The sequence below is a fragment of the Anolis carolinensis genome, chromosome 1, assembly GCF_035594765.1.
Source record: "Anolis carolinensis isolate JA03-04 chromosome 1, rAnoCar3.1.pri, whole genome shotgun sequence".
NCBI lineage: Eukaryota > Metazoa > Chordata > Lepidosauria > Squamata > Dactyloidae > Anolis > Anolis carolinensis.
The window spans coordinates 164,185,741-164,200,324 of NC_085841.1; the positions used below are offsets into that span (position 1 = coordinate 164,185,741).

The 14,584-nt window shown below is 37.3% G+C and overlaps 1 protein-coding gene across 3 annotated transcripts in view; it reads left to right on the forward strand.

The window, feature by feature from the left end:
• Nucleotides 1-14,584, forward strand: part of ranbp17 (RAN binding protein 17) — a 229,263-nt gene that overhangs the window by 141,544 nt on the left and 73,135 nt on the right. For all 3 annotated transcript variants that reach the window (XM_062958006.1, XM_062958013.1, XM_062958017.1), the window contains 3 exons: nucleotides 8,212-8,275; nucleotides 8,379-8,487; nucleotides 11,993-12,096. In XM_062958006.1, the coding sequence (XP_062814076.1) occupies nucleotides 8,212-8,275; nucleotides 8,379-8,487; nucleotides 11,993-12,096 (277 nt within the window). The remainder of the gene's footprint in view (nucleotides 1-8,211; nucleotides 8,276-8,378; nucleotides 8,488-11,992; nucleotides 12,097-14,584) is intronic.

A 14,584-nucleotide genomic window follows, 5' to 3' on the forward strand; every position in this document is an offset into this window, starting at 1 on the left:
TACACCCAATCAGCTTCATCCTTCATGTAATGATCACTGAGCTAACAGCAAGTGAAGATACGCTCATAGTAATGTAACAACAGCCCCTTGTGCTGAATATGGATACTGTGTAACTCGCCACTTCTGCAGACATAAGGCCACTTATGAAGACGTAAGTCCCCAAGTGAATTCTAGATAGCATATTAAAGTGCAATAATATTGGCAGTCAGTCCAAATGGAAAACTTTAAATGGTTTTATTGTATATATTTGGGATACTAGTGAAATAGGCAAATGAGAAGAACCAATGTAACGTATAGCAAAGAAGGATCCTTTTTGGTCTGGCATTTTATACTGGATGCTGAACCAGAATTTATGAAATGTGACATACTTTCTTCCCCTTTCTTTACAAATGTTTTTCATCCTCCCTCGCTTTTGGTGTTTCTTTTGACTGCTTTAGAGAAAAATTAAATTAAATACAGATTGTGTATCCTTTATCCAAATTGTTTGGGACCATATGTGTTTTGGATTTTTGATTTTTTTTTCAGATTTTGGAATATCTATATTTGAATATACATACATAATGGAGATGGGAACTAAATGTGTGGAAGTTGGTATTTTAAAAAATAAACAGTCTCTGTACTATATATATTTTAAAAACTACATTAAATGTATACATCTTCTAAAAACAAATAACTTGCTCTGAAGTTTCCTGAAGGGTAGCTATGTTAGTCTGTTGCAGCAAAAAAAAATAACAAAGGGTCTTATGATGTCTTACAGAGTCTATAATATGAACTAACAAATGTATTATGCCATATACTGGTGTAATAAAAGTCCACTTCCTTAGACACTTTTTTCTTGCCTGTTTAAGTTTCAAGTAGGTATTAGAATGGCAGGGAATTTCTTGTTTTTGTCATCCATAGGAGAACTGGACAAATGGTTTCCTTGGGGAGGAAACATAGTTTAGTGACATGTCTTTTGCATACTAAAGGTTCTAGGTTCCTGTCATCTCTAAGGTTAGCCCCAGAAGGGATTGCTACAGTAAAAAATGGTGGCCTTGATGAACAGTGACATGCCATTATATATATACTTTGCCTCCACTGGAAACAACCAGAAACCATATTATGGAAATTGATGTTGCTTTTGTTCTCAAACTGGGTCCAAGGATGCTTAATATTATCTTTATTTCCCAATAATTTCAAAACAAGTGCGTAAAACCCTCTTGGTTTTAGGGAAATTTACTCTGTGTGCCATGATTCAAAACGAGCTCTATAGCTTTAGCTTTGGTAAAGAGCTGATTTTGAACAGATATGCAACATTGAAATGAACAATAGTTTGAATAAATAAAATGTGCTTATCTATCATCTTAAATATAATTTGACCCAAATGTTTGAGATACATACAGCTTTAGTTGGGCGCAGCATGGCACAGATAACTGAGATGCTGTTTCACTTTATTCTTACGTGTTAGTATTAGTTACGTTTAAAATTGTGTTCTTTGCCAAATGAAAAAAGATTTCAGAAGTATTAAGACACCCACTTTTGTGCTGGAATTTAATATGCAACTTTTTATTGGAAAATAATCGTCCTTGTCTGGCAAAATCCACCATGCAATATTTCTGTTAGTAGGCATAATGTAATAAAGGCAGGGAGGGCTATTTATCACAACAAATTTTGAGGATTTCAGGATTCTTTTTATTATTTTAATATATTTCTTTGATATTAAATCAGAAAAATGATAAATTACACCTGTCGAGGCTGTTTTTCCTTTTTGCTGGAAAATGATGTACAGCCCAATTTTGCTGGTCATTTTGGCTTTTAACAATACAGTATTCCCCCCTCCTTTTTAAAAATCTATTGTCTCGACTTTTAAAGAGTAATACTGCCATACTTTTTAGTGCATGTACACACACACACACATAGATATCCATCTATCTATATCTATATGTGTATGTGGAATGTTTATGTATACTTCATGGTATTGTAGGCTTTGACCTTTTAACATTACAGCTGGTTTATCATTGTAGCTCAATGGCTGTGGTACTCCATTGGATTAAACACAAACACTCTTCATTCTGTTTGGGACTGTGCCACTGCTGGTAGGTTGAGAATTAGATTTTTGTCACATATAACTTTGTACAAAGCACTGGTTTTTAAAAAGAGATCACATCACATTTTCTGCACACAGGGGTACATTAAATTGTGATTAATTTGAAAAGCTAAAAATAATTAGTTTAATTGAAATGGCTGCCCAGTAGTTAATTTATTCACATGCGTATAATTTCCTTCTAGTATTAGGCATTGCATTTTTTAACATTGGCACTTTTGTTATGCATATGGCTTATTTACATCTACATAGATATGTAACCTATGTTTTTATTTAAAACAAAAGATTCTTCAAAAGGTTTAGATAAAAGACCAGAACTTGGGGGATACTTTAAGCAAAAAGAGGCAGCACATGATTTGTGTTGCTGTCTGGTTTTGTGTTATTTTAACAATTATTTCAGGCTTGCATATTCAGAAATGTATTAGCCCAATTTGATTTTAAGGCTCAGTTATTTGAATTATAAATCATTATGTCCCTTCTAGCTGATCAGTCATGAATTCATTTACATAATGGAATGTGTTCATGTTTCCTTTATGTCAGTGCAGTCATGGTGCTCCCTCATGCACCCACTGTTTTATCCAATAATTAACTTTTTCATAACGTTTTCTGTAACAAAGTATATATAAAAGCATTGTTGTTTGGAGACTGTGGCATTTTTTGTAATTCCACATTTTTCTTTACAATTGTAAAGGGATTTTTTTAGGTTTAAGAGGACTACATTATAAAACTATTTTTTCCAATGTAGGAGTACACAGACTTGAGGAATTCAATGTTCTCTACCTTGGAAAGAGGAAAGAGGCCTCTGACCTCACAAAGAACAAAGTTACTGTACTGTCAGTTGAGTTTAAATTTTAGTGTCCTTTGTCTCGGTCTCCACATGGCCCTCCAGACCATCAAAGAACAAACAGACAGAACAAACAGAAATAACATCTGATACAAAATGTGGGCCTATGACTCTTCCCCTATGTAATTTTTGAAGATTTTTCTGAGAAACTGGAGCTTCAAAAGTTTGCATAATGTGTTTTGTATATTTTGATTGGGTTTAGGATTTATTGTGTTATACTATAAGAAATTCACAAATAGTCTGAAATGACTGAGTGATTGAATAACAACAATAAGAAGAGTTCATAAAATGGAACATTCACTTCCATTTTTAATAAATGGCCAGGTTTCCTAAAATTTTGTAAGGATTCTATAGAATAGAGCCATTGTAATTATTTATTGTATTTACTAGAATTCTTCAATAAGATAAATTTCTGCAATTTTAAAACTGTTTATTCAGAATTTTAAAAAACAAATTACATCATTTTTCTACATCCTTTGTAATGCATTTTTCTATTGACATTCCAGCTTTTTAATGCCATCAGTAAAAATGGTTTTGGTTGAGCACCTAGCCACTGATGCACTGATGTGAATCAATTCCATGCTCCTTTCTTCAATCATTGTGGTCGTGGTAGTAACTGGATGTCCAGAGACTCTGCATTCACTACACTAGAACGGCAAATTTTAAACATTTCAATCCACGCATGGTTGACTCTATGAGAGAGAAATTTATCCCCATATACTGAGTGCACATGCAGTGATGAATTTGTGCTCCCGGCACACCTTCTGCCCACAAAAAGGGTATGACAGAACACTGTTCCTCTTTGGTGCAATTTATAGATTCTACAGTCATCTTCACCACATCCTGACAACTCTTATGCTAAACTGCAAGGTTGGCTGGTTTGCCAGACATAGTAGTCACATGATACTCTCAGACACAATGTGTTTAGTATACTTGTACTCTGTTTATCAGCCATGTAAGTTCTCAGAGCAGCTTATAAACGGTTAATTTGACTGTTCCTTACTCTCAGGCTTTCAGTGTAAATTAAACACAACATATGAGGAAGAGGAGATGGCAGTGGGAGATAGGGTTAAATCTATGAGATTCTGCCACTTCTTCTCTCCCTCTGAGCCCAGGGCAGTGGCAGTTGAGGTGGACAGAGGGCCTTTCGATTGCTTCTGGGTCTAGTCATGATGGAGCTGTGCCTACTTCCTCTTCCCTTGCTCCAAGGCTAGGGAAGTGGCAGAATCAACCTCCTGTAACTGCTTAAATAACATTCATGAGCCTAGATTGCACCTAGAGCTGTGATGGGTGCCTCAAGGGGTGCTTCACTCTATCTTTGGAGAAAAAGAGAGGGAGAATGGTCTATAGTTATATATAGAACAGATGACAATTTATGGCTACATTTCTGAACCTGATCTTATGTGAATATAATCAAGTATTATGTGAATATTCAATGAAAGCTGAATGCTTTTCATGTAAAATAAGAGGCTGTTGTTGTTTTTGTTGTTTTGCTGTTGTGTGCCTTCACATTTATTTCTGGTTTGTAGTGACCCAGTAGTGGCCTTTAAAACATTAGGATAAAAGAAAATGTCATTATTTTAGTCATTGCCCCAATTTAGATAGCTCTGTTTGCCAAGTGAAATTTCTCAGGCAATAACAATTTGCCTATTTAATTCGAACCATTTTCCTTTACTTTTCTTCCCAGTATTTTTATCAGATAAGGAGTAGGAAGGTGAAATAATTTTACTGAGGCATTGTTTATGACAAGTTAGAAGAGTGTCAAGTCAGAGATAAGGCAGTTGAATTACATCCACATCAAGAGTGGGACAACAAGTGCTTTTTGTTTATTACAGCAGTTTATATCAAATGTCTGTCCTCAAAATAAGAGTCTTTTTAGAGTTCACGTGTATGTGCAAAGCCATAGAAAACAAGTACAAATCAATGCAAACTGATACAAATAGACACAACAAACAACCCATCCAGAGAATCTGGTTTGTACACAAAAGTAGTTCTCTCAAGTATGAAAACTCTCTTAAGTCTGAGTGACAATATCTCACAAACAAGAAGAAAAATAGATGGTTTCTTCTCCCATGCAAGAACAAAGTGAGGAAAGATTTGCATCTCTATATGAGAATATACATAATATTTTGCTTGTTAGATGACTAGTGGTTTTTATCTCCATTCTCATGTGAACGCAGAGGCATTTGGAATAAAGACCTGTATTTCTAACCTTAGAGCATTTGCTCTTTGCAAATATTCAGAACTGAAAACATGCACTTGAGTGAAAGAATTATTGTTTAATTCTTGATTCATTTTACTCTAACAATTAAAATGATGAGAAATAACTAAAGTTCACCTGCAGCTTCTCCCCTGTCTTGACTATTTAAAACAGGGCAGTGATGCTGAGGAAAGCTGTATGGGAAGATGTAGATGCTGAACTCTAGTCCTTGATAAAAATCCCATGTATTCCAGCTATGGCTGGATCAACACTGCCATATGATGCACTTTAGTGCAGTTAAACTGCATTATAAGGAGCTAATGCAGTTCCAAATTGAATTATTAGCAGTGTACATCCAGCCTATATCTGCACCTGCTCTGCTGTCTGTAAAGATCCCTTCACATTAGACTAAACTGTGAACTTTGTTTATATTGATCCATCTGTTGAGGGGTAGGGATGAGTTTAGTACCGGCACTTACCAAGTTACAAATATCCGACTTACAAACAACTCATAGTTAAAAATGGGAGTGAGACAACAGGAATTGAGAGAAATCATCCCTTCGAAAGGGAAATTCACTCTAGGAAAAGATATCATAACAAAAAGGTGTCTACACTGAAGTTTTATTACCAATCCTTGTTTCCACAACAAGCCATTTTTTTCTCAAAATTTAATTCTCACAGGGACAGAAAGTGAAATCTTCTGAACAGGGACACAGACAGCAAATCAAACATCACAGTATTTATTTGTTTAAAACATTTATATTCTGCCCTTCTTACCCCGAAGGGACTCAAGGCGGAGCACAACATATATACAACAAGCATTTAATGCCAGAGCATAAAATAAACCATAAATATACATAAACAGTGAAATCAGTTATCTTCACATTAAAACCATTATTTAAAACCATCGCAAGATAGCCGCACTGTATCCGATCAGCAGGGTGAAATTTCCTATTGCTGCCATTATTGTACTGCCCCAAAGGCTTGGTCCCACAACCAGGTTTTTACCATCTTTCTAAAGGACAGGAGGGAGGGGGCTGATCTAATCTCGCCAGGGAGGGAGTTGCATAGCCAGAGGGCAATCACTGAGAAGACTCTGTCTCTCGTCCCTGCCAATCGCACCTGTGACGGTGCGATCTTAATCTCTGTGATGGTTCATAGAGGGAGATGCATTTGGACAAGTAGTGTTAATCCTTCCCTATGCTATCCAGTGTGTGTGTGTGTGTGTGTGTGTGCACCTGTGACGGTGCAATCTCAATCTCTGTGATGGTTCATAGAAGGAGGTGCATTTGGACAAGTAGTGTTAACCCTTCCCTATGCTATCCAGTGTGTGTGTGTGTGTGTGTGTGTGTGTGTGTGTGTGTGCGTGCGTGCGTGCACCTGTGACGGTGCAATCTTAATCTCTGTGATGGTTCATAGAGGGAGATGCATTTGGACAAGTAGTGTTAACCCTTCCCTATGCTATCCTGTGTGTGTGTGTGTGTGTGTGTGTGTGTGTGTGTGCACCTGTGACAGTGCGATCTCAGTCTCTGTGATGGTTCATAGAGGGAGATGCATTTGGACAAGTAGTGTTAACCCTTCCCTATGCTATCCAGTGTGTGTGTGTGTGTGTGTGTGTGTGTGTGTGTGTGTGTGCACCTGTGCCGGTGCGATCTCAATCTCTGTGATGGTTCATAGAGGGAGATGCATTTGGACAAGTAGTGTTAATCCTTCCCTATGCTATCCAGTGTGTGTGTGCACCTGTGACGGTGCAATCTCAATCTCTGTGATGGTTCATAGAAGGAGGTGCATTTGGACAAGTAGTGTTAACCCTTCCCTATGCTATCCAGAGTGTGTGTGTGTGTGTGTGTGTATACTGTCGCACCTCAGCCTTGATTCACCTTGCTCCAGCACACAAACTCCACAGCAGGTTTGAGTCCAAAGGAAACATGACAAAATCCAAGAAACATGGATACATGGCCTGCAATATAATCCAAAGCACAGCAGGAAATCTGGAGCTTGCTTCTCCGGTAGCGAGAAAGTTGCTTTGACAACAGCTTTTCCCCAAAGCACCCCTTTTATTACATCACTCTTTGCAACACATGAAAGCATTTCTTCGCCCTCTCACCTCCCCCCATCTGTTTGAAATCCTTACACTACGCCATACTCTCAATTCCAAACGCTCAGCTCTATCTAAGGAGCCCATCCCATTAAAGTCAGTTTACTCGTTAACTCGCTGAGATTCATTAGTAAGCTGGGAATCTTCCAACCTCCCATCCTCCATTCTCAAGTCAGTGTGCACCTGGCTGGCTTCACTGGGTTCAGGGTCATCAACTCCAAACCTGCCTGTGGAAAACTGAACTTGTACTCTGTGTTCCTCATCTCCCAAAGCTACAGGCCTTTCGGGGATATTTTGAACCTGAATCTCTCTTTCCTCATCAGAATCGTTTCCAGATTCAAGCTGAGTCACAACACACACACACACACACATGTGGCTAGAGTTACACTTAAAAATGTACCTGTTCTGACTTACATACATATTCAATTTAAGAATAACCCTACAGAACTGATCTTGTTTGTAACTTGTGGACTGCCTGTAGTTTAGTAGTGTACTACTACTGCAAGAGATAATAGCTTTGGTCTTGAGAAATAGTTGCAAATGTCATTTGTTTCCCCAGTCTTCTAAATATCTCGCAGAATTTTGACACACACATATATATATACACACACACACACACATATATACACACACACACATACATACACACGCACGCACGCACATTAGTAAGAAAAACACATTGGTGACTGGTGGTTACTTGTAGTTTATCGAAGTGTTGCTTTCAATTCTAGGTCGTTGTATCATTTCCATTAGTGCTGTTAGTATCTTGCAGTGTCCTCAAATTAGAAACATAATAACAGTCGAATTTCCCTTATCTGAAATGTTTGTAACAAGGAGTGTTTTAGATTTTTAAAATGTTTGATTAACTCTGGCAAAAGTGGAGGGTGGACTGTAATGTTTATTATGTCTGACCATAAAAAATAAAGGAACAACAACATTTTGTTGCATCATATTAACTAGATGTGGTTTTCCTTAACATTAAATACTTATATTCTTTTGAAAAAGCTTGTGAAAATAGATGCTGTGAAGTTCATGCTACAGAATCATACGGTAGGCTTTTAAATTTTGTTTCAACCATTTTTAGAATTGCTAGATTTAGATTATGAATATATTTGACTGGTTTTCCTCTTTTTTGTCTGCTCTTTTCCACCAGAGTAAACACTTTCCTTTCTTGGGTGTCAATGATAATTATGGTTTGAGTGACCTCAGATGCAGAACAACATTTTATACTGCTCTCACGCGTCTACTTATGGTTGATCTCGGTAAGAACATTCTCATAGTATTACTTCACCCTGTTCCTGAAACTAGAAAGGTCCTTCAACAAGATTGGCTGATGGGCAATTCTTAACTATGCTGAGGTTTCATAGAAATTTAGAAAAGATATGACTGTGTTTTCAGATTTTTTTTCTAACCACACCATAATCTAATAGGTTGGATTCCACTTTTATAAGGAGTTTTATGTTGGCAAGAGAGCTTTTTCCACTTTATTCTAGACTACTATGCGAGAAAAGGGAAATTAAATGCAGCAAGGTTCCTTTGTTTCTCTTTGATGTATTGTTCAAGTAGAAGTCTGAGAATTGCTGCATTGGGCATCCCTAATTTAGCACCATGTGAAGTAGTCTGAAATATCTTCAGATGACCATCACAGCTATTTTCATTCTATTAATGCAATGGTTCTCAACCTGTGGGTCCCAGATGTTTTGGCCTACAGCTCCCAGAAATCTCAGCCAGTTTACCAGGTGTTAGGATTTCTGGGAGTTGAAGGCAAAAACATCTGGGTACCCACAGGTTGAGATCCACTTTATTAATGGTTATTTGGACCCAGCCCAGTTTATTTATCTACTGATATTCGCTTCAAAGTTAAATTATCTTCATTGAAGACCATTCTCAGGAGTGTTGCTTTGTAAGAAAATATGTTTAGATATGGCTTGCTAGAACATGAGCTTTGGGCACAAGATGAATCCCTACTTCCATAGAAGAACCCACTTACTTGACATCAGTCTCATTCCAAGAGTAAACAGCTGGATTTGAAATATCCTATTCTTTTGGTTTCTTTAGTTTTAGAATGCAGTGAAAATCCATGATGTTTCAGTTTTTATGATGATAGTTTTTGATTGAATTTCAGAACTTAGATGTTTCCTCTGCAGAGAAACCTCTTCACAATACTCTTGCAAGACTAGAACAAGAACAGACAAAGATGGCCTGTGTGCTACCAATGCCACTTTGATGGTTACAATAGCTTTAGGCAGAATCCCAAGAAACTTTGCTCTTGTTTTATAAAAGAGAGAGAAATTAAGTGCAATGAGCGATTAAATTATGTTTTTCTGTAAAAAGAAACATAAATTTCGTTTTCACTTTATTTGAATATATCTGCTACCAGTCTGGGAATATTACTATGCTCCCATATTACCGCAAGGAGAAGATTGAAAGAGACATTTATACAAACTTATTTCCCTGTATCAGTGGAGTTTCCTAATCTTGTGTTATTTACTGAAAACAGATGCAATATTAAAATGTACCTTAACAAAGTTTCTGCTAGCCCAGTCCCTCCTCCAACACAGGTCATGGAACTGGAGTTTTGATCTGGAAATCAGCTTCTATTTGTTAATTAGCAGTGGTCTCAGAGATGTTTTTCTAGGTGGCCTGCTGACCAATTTCATTGGAGCAAAGGCAGCCTTACACCACTGCTCTCCCCTTCCTCTTTCACATATTCATGTATACACCAGCATAATATAAGGGCTTACAAGGCAGAAACAAAGGCTTTCTCTCATCCTCCAGTACTTTTGTAAAATTCTGTCTTTCAGCATCCTTGTTGAATTTCATGCATACAACATGTCTCCAGAATTAAGTAAAATTATTAAGAGAACATAACCTTTTAGAGAAGAGCCAAAAACCCTTTAGGGCAGAATCTCCTCTTGTAGTATACAACCAAATATAATAATGCTAGGCAATGGTTTCAGTTGTTAGACAATAACCAGCAATCTCCGATCTGTCGGGAAAACAGATTTGCCAGTGCATAAAAACAACATAGCTTTAAAAGTTTTTTTTTCAGTGCTCATAAAAGGTACTGTCCCATAAAAGAACTTATTTCATGTCATGCACTCAAGAGACAAAAATGAAGTAGACTTCGGTGGAAATAACATTTTTGGTTTACTCACAACTTTCATGTGTTCAGTATACACAGGTACAAAAAACTTATTAATCTAGTTTCAAAATTCTTTGAGATGATTCCCTATGCTAGCTGGCCAGGGCATCTCTTTTGCAGCAGAACAGGTATCAACAGGTCATATAGTCAAAAGAAGAGAGTCAAAAGAGCATGTGGTCTGCAACCCCTTTTATAACTTCTCAGGAATTGTAAAGGAAACTGCACATCAGAACATACATACAGGAAACAGCAACAAGATCATAGACAAACAGATTGCTAGAGAAGGCTTGATTAAGATTGTCATTTCCAACAAAAATACCCTCCACTAAGAGTGTCCCTTCTTATAAAATAAAACTGAATAAAATGATGAGTTGCTCTTCTGTCTAAAGCTCTTAACGCAGTAAATTAAAAGAATGTGTATGTTTCTTCTTCCTCATCACCTGTTCTATGAGGTCTTTTCCAACCATCAGTGAAAGCACTCAGTCCAGATCAGAGGACAGAGAGTTTTCTGCTCTAATAGCCCTCTGATGGTTTGGTTGGTGCCATAAGATTCCAGTGGCTCGGTCTCGGGCCTTCCACTGGTTCTTTCCTACTCACCAGCCTCAGCCTATTGTGTAGTTTCATATGTAGTTTCATTTGCAGCTTGTTACTACATCCCACCTCAATCTCCTTGTCCGTTCTCTTTCTTTTTTCTAGAATGTGTGGTACCCAAGCCCTTTTGGTCAGACTACCTTGTTCCCTGTCTTATTCTAGCAGGAAAGCAGCAGTGCTATGCTCTCTGTTCCTTACTCTGTCCTCCCAAGGAGACATATGAATACATTTCCATGTAAAAAACCCCATGCAAATACATCCTGTCAGCTTCACTTTCCAAGCAGGCTACCATCTCTGCCAGTTATTCAAGGATCCTGCTGTATACTAGATTCCTAGATTTCACTGTACTTCCCCTAAGATTTGACTTAGTGATAAGCGTCATTTGTATGTTGTGTGCATTTTCAAAGGAAATTTGCAGTTTAGCTCAGGGTTTCTTTTTCATATGGATGGTTTGGTGACATGTCCTGTTCTTGTCTTGGTCTTGTTTTTTTATATCACGCAGGTCCTGTCATTCTGATGTAAATGATCATAACAATGGTTGGAGTTCTTCTTTTCAGATTTCCAAACCATTCATTTCATTCTTGGTCCCCACTTTCCTTATCCAGAAGCCAGTTCATGTTCCATGCCCATTGAGCATGCACGGCCCTCTCTGGCTTGTTTTGGGTTCTTTCATGACAGTATGGGATGAAATAGGCTACAGTAAAATCTTTTGTTTCTTTTAGTGATCGCCCTGGGAATATTTTAAAATAGCTGGTTTGTAGTGATTGAACTAGGTAATGCATACTTTCTACATTGTGCAGTGTACTATGCTTTTAAAATATTGTACAACACCTAGAGAGACTAAGTGCCTGAAAAATAGCCATGAGATGTTTCAAAACTACAAGTTCACTCCTCACTTTTTAGGTAGCATTTCTATATAAGTAAGTTTTCCCTTCTTGATTTTCTTTTTTGGATAATACAATGGCAACTGTGTCAGACTCTTAACACAGTTGTTTTAATACTATGCTCTGTTTCCCCCTCCTTTTTTATAGGAGAAGATGAAGATGAGTTTGAAAACTTCATGCTTCCCCTGACAGTTTCATTTGAAACAGTAGCCCAGACATTTAACAGTAGCTTTAAACAAGAGGAAGCAAAGGTAGGCAATTTTTAATAGTATGGGGAAATCTATTTAACTATGAATTACAGGCAAAATTTTAAAATAAACAAAACAAGGCTGTAAGTACAATTTGTCCAAAATAACTTCTTAATTTCAATGAAAGTAGATTGATATTCTCAGTTTGGTCTGTTTGTGGTACTTTTTTCTCCTTTGCTTAATGTTATATTTTTAAAAATCTGTATATGAAATTTAATTGTTGTGTCCTTTGAATATGGTTCTTTGTTCTCTACCATGAAATCATGAGATGTTCATAACAAGGACAAAGTACTAACTGGAAAATGAAGAAACAAAGCAAGATGATCACGGAGGAGAAAGTTAAGGAAGGAGTGAGTGCCCTTCCTACTTGCCATATCTACCTGCCTTATCCCTATTTGTTACTTTTCCTGTTTCCAGGGCTATGTCTTCCCAGTTTGAGGTGGAGTGATGTAAGGGCCTGCATCCATGGAGAATATTCATGGGGGGGAGTGAACATACCCAGATCCTTAGTTTGCCATGCAATGATGTATTGAACATGTTTCCCAAGTGCTCTAAAAATAAGTATGGAAACACATACTTAAAATTCATTTTCCTTGTTTTTAACTATAATATTTACAGGAAGGAAATATGTGATGTCATTGCATTGTTTCATGTACTTGTTCTCCTCTTTACTCCCCTCCCCTCAATGGTAGCCGATAATGTGAAGCAGGGTTAGAAACTACTTTCCATATCACACATTTCCTTTACTCAATGGTAAGGCTGAATTAGATATAGGGGACTCTTCTTTGTGGCCACCTTATGAGCACCATTGCTTTTGATTCTACCTTTTGATGCCAACAAAAGTATTATTTGTGGAATCTATGCCATGTGTATATTAAGTACTTTTTCTGCCACTGTGCTGTTCTGTTTGTTTTTTAAAGTTATCTATTTCTGGGTTGTTGTGGATTTACAGAGGTATATACTACATAAAAACACTGTATACTTAGAACATTTCTTCCAAACAAGAATTTAATATATAAATCAGGAGTTTATTAAATGGCTGAGCATATATGTATAAATAGGAACTGGTCTTGAAGTATTGCGTTCTTAAACCGAACAAAGTGATTAGGATAACTGATAGCTAAATAAGGTTTTTATGTGCCTGTGGGAGCCATATTAGGATTGATTTGACAAGTCAGTTCAGCTGTGGCAACAGTCATATTATCTGCCACAACATTATGTTTTATTAGTAAAATCCTTAAGTGTAGCAAGCTGTTTGTGTCAAAACAACAGTATATTTTAGGAAGGAAAAGACTTGCTAAGTGGAAACTGCATCATCAAGAACGAAACCCATTAGCATAACATTACATCAAATAGATTGGCTTCTACTATTAGGAACAGTTAACTGTGCACTCTGGAGGTGGCTATTTCAGATACACTGTGCAATATTCTAGAAGTGGTATCAGTAATTTTCCTTTAGCATTTTAACATGCAATGGAAAACCCCTTAGTGTCATTGTTCCATCCCTGTTACTTTCAGAAGAAAGAGCCTGTGATCAAGGGTGCTGTAATCTAGCTCATTCTTGGTGCTGGTTTTGCAGACAACAACCTTATAACTTAATTCAGCCATTCCTCTGTTGGTGACATTCAAGGAATTGTCAGAGCAGGGTTGCTTGGCAAGCCAGTACAAAACATTTTTCTGCCTGATGTTGTTGCATGTCCCTCCTACACAAAAATACACAACAGGGCCAACAGAAGCAGTTTAATTTGAGAGTGCCTGGCAGGCCATGTGGCACACACAGAATCCTTTCCTCCAATAAAGGTAAGGAGTCCAAAGGATCATGAGTAATGGCCTGGGAAGCTACCGTTGCTGCTCTTCTCTGCCCCACTTCATCCATCTCTCTCTCTCTCTCTCTCTCTCTCTCTCTCTCTCTCTCTCTCTCTCTCTCTCTCACACACACACACACACACACTGCAGCATGCTGTCTCTGCCTACTTCTAGTATCTTCTAGTTCATGCAGATATTGCTAGAAAGAAACCCCCTGCAAAAAGACAATGTAAGAGATTACTTGTGTACAAGTCTTCCATGTGTGTTTGAAGAGGCTTGCAGGAATGTAACCACATGTAAAAAAGACATCTGAAATGTAGAGTATATTTGCTACACATTATATTTGATGCTACTTTATGTAAAAACTGATTCTTTGCTGTGGAAAAAAATATGAAAAGTGTTGTTCTCATGCGTCAATGAAATGTTTTAGCAGCTAATAACATGAATAATTTCTGGCTTTGATTCAAGAAAGTAAATTTCTACATGTACTTTAAGCTTAATTTTTGAGCTTAAAGATCACTTAGAAAAATGGATTAGCTTTCAGTGCTTCTAAGTACATTATTGCTGTTCAAGGGAGCAATTTGAATTTAAGGCAGAGATTTTAAGTGGATTTTAAAACTATCTTGATGAAAGATGGAAGCTTTCTTTCCATTTGAAGACTTTGTCAGTGCTGAAACCATTTTGC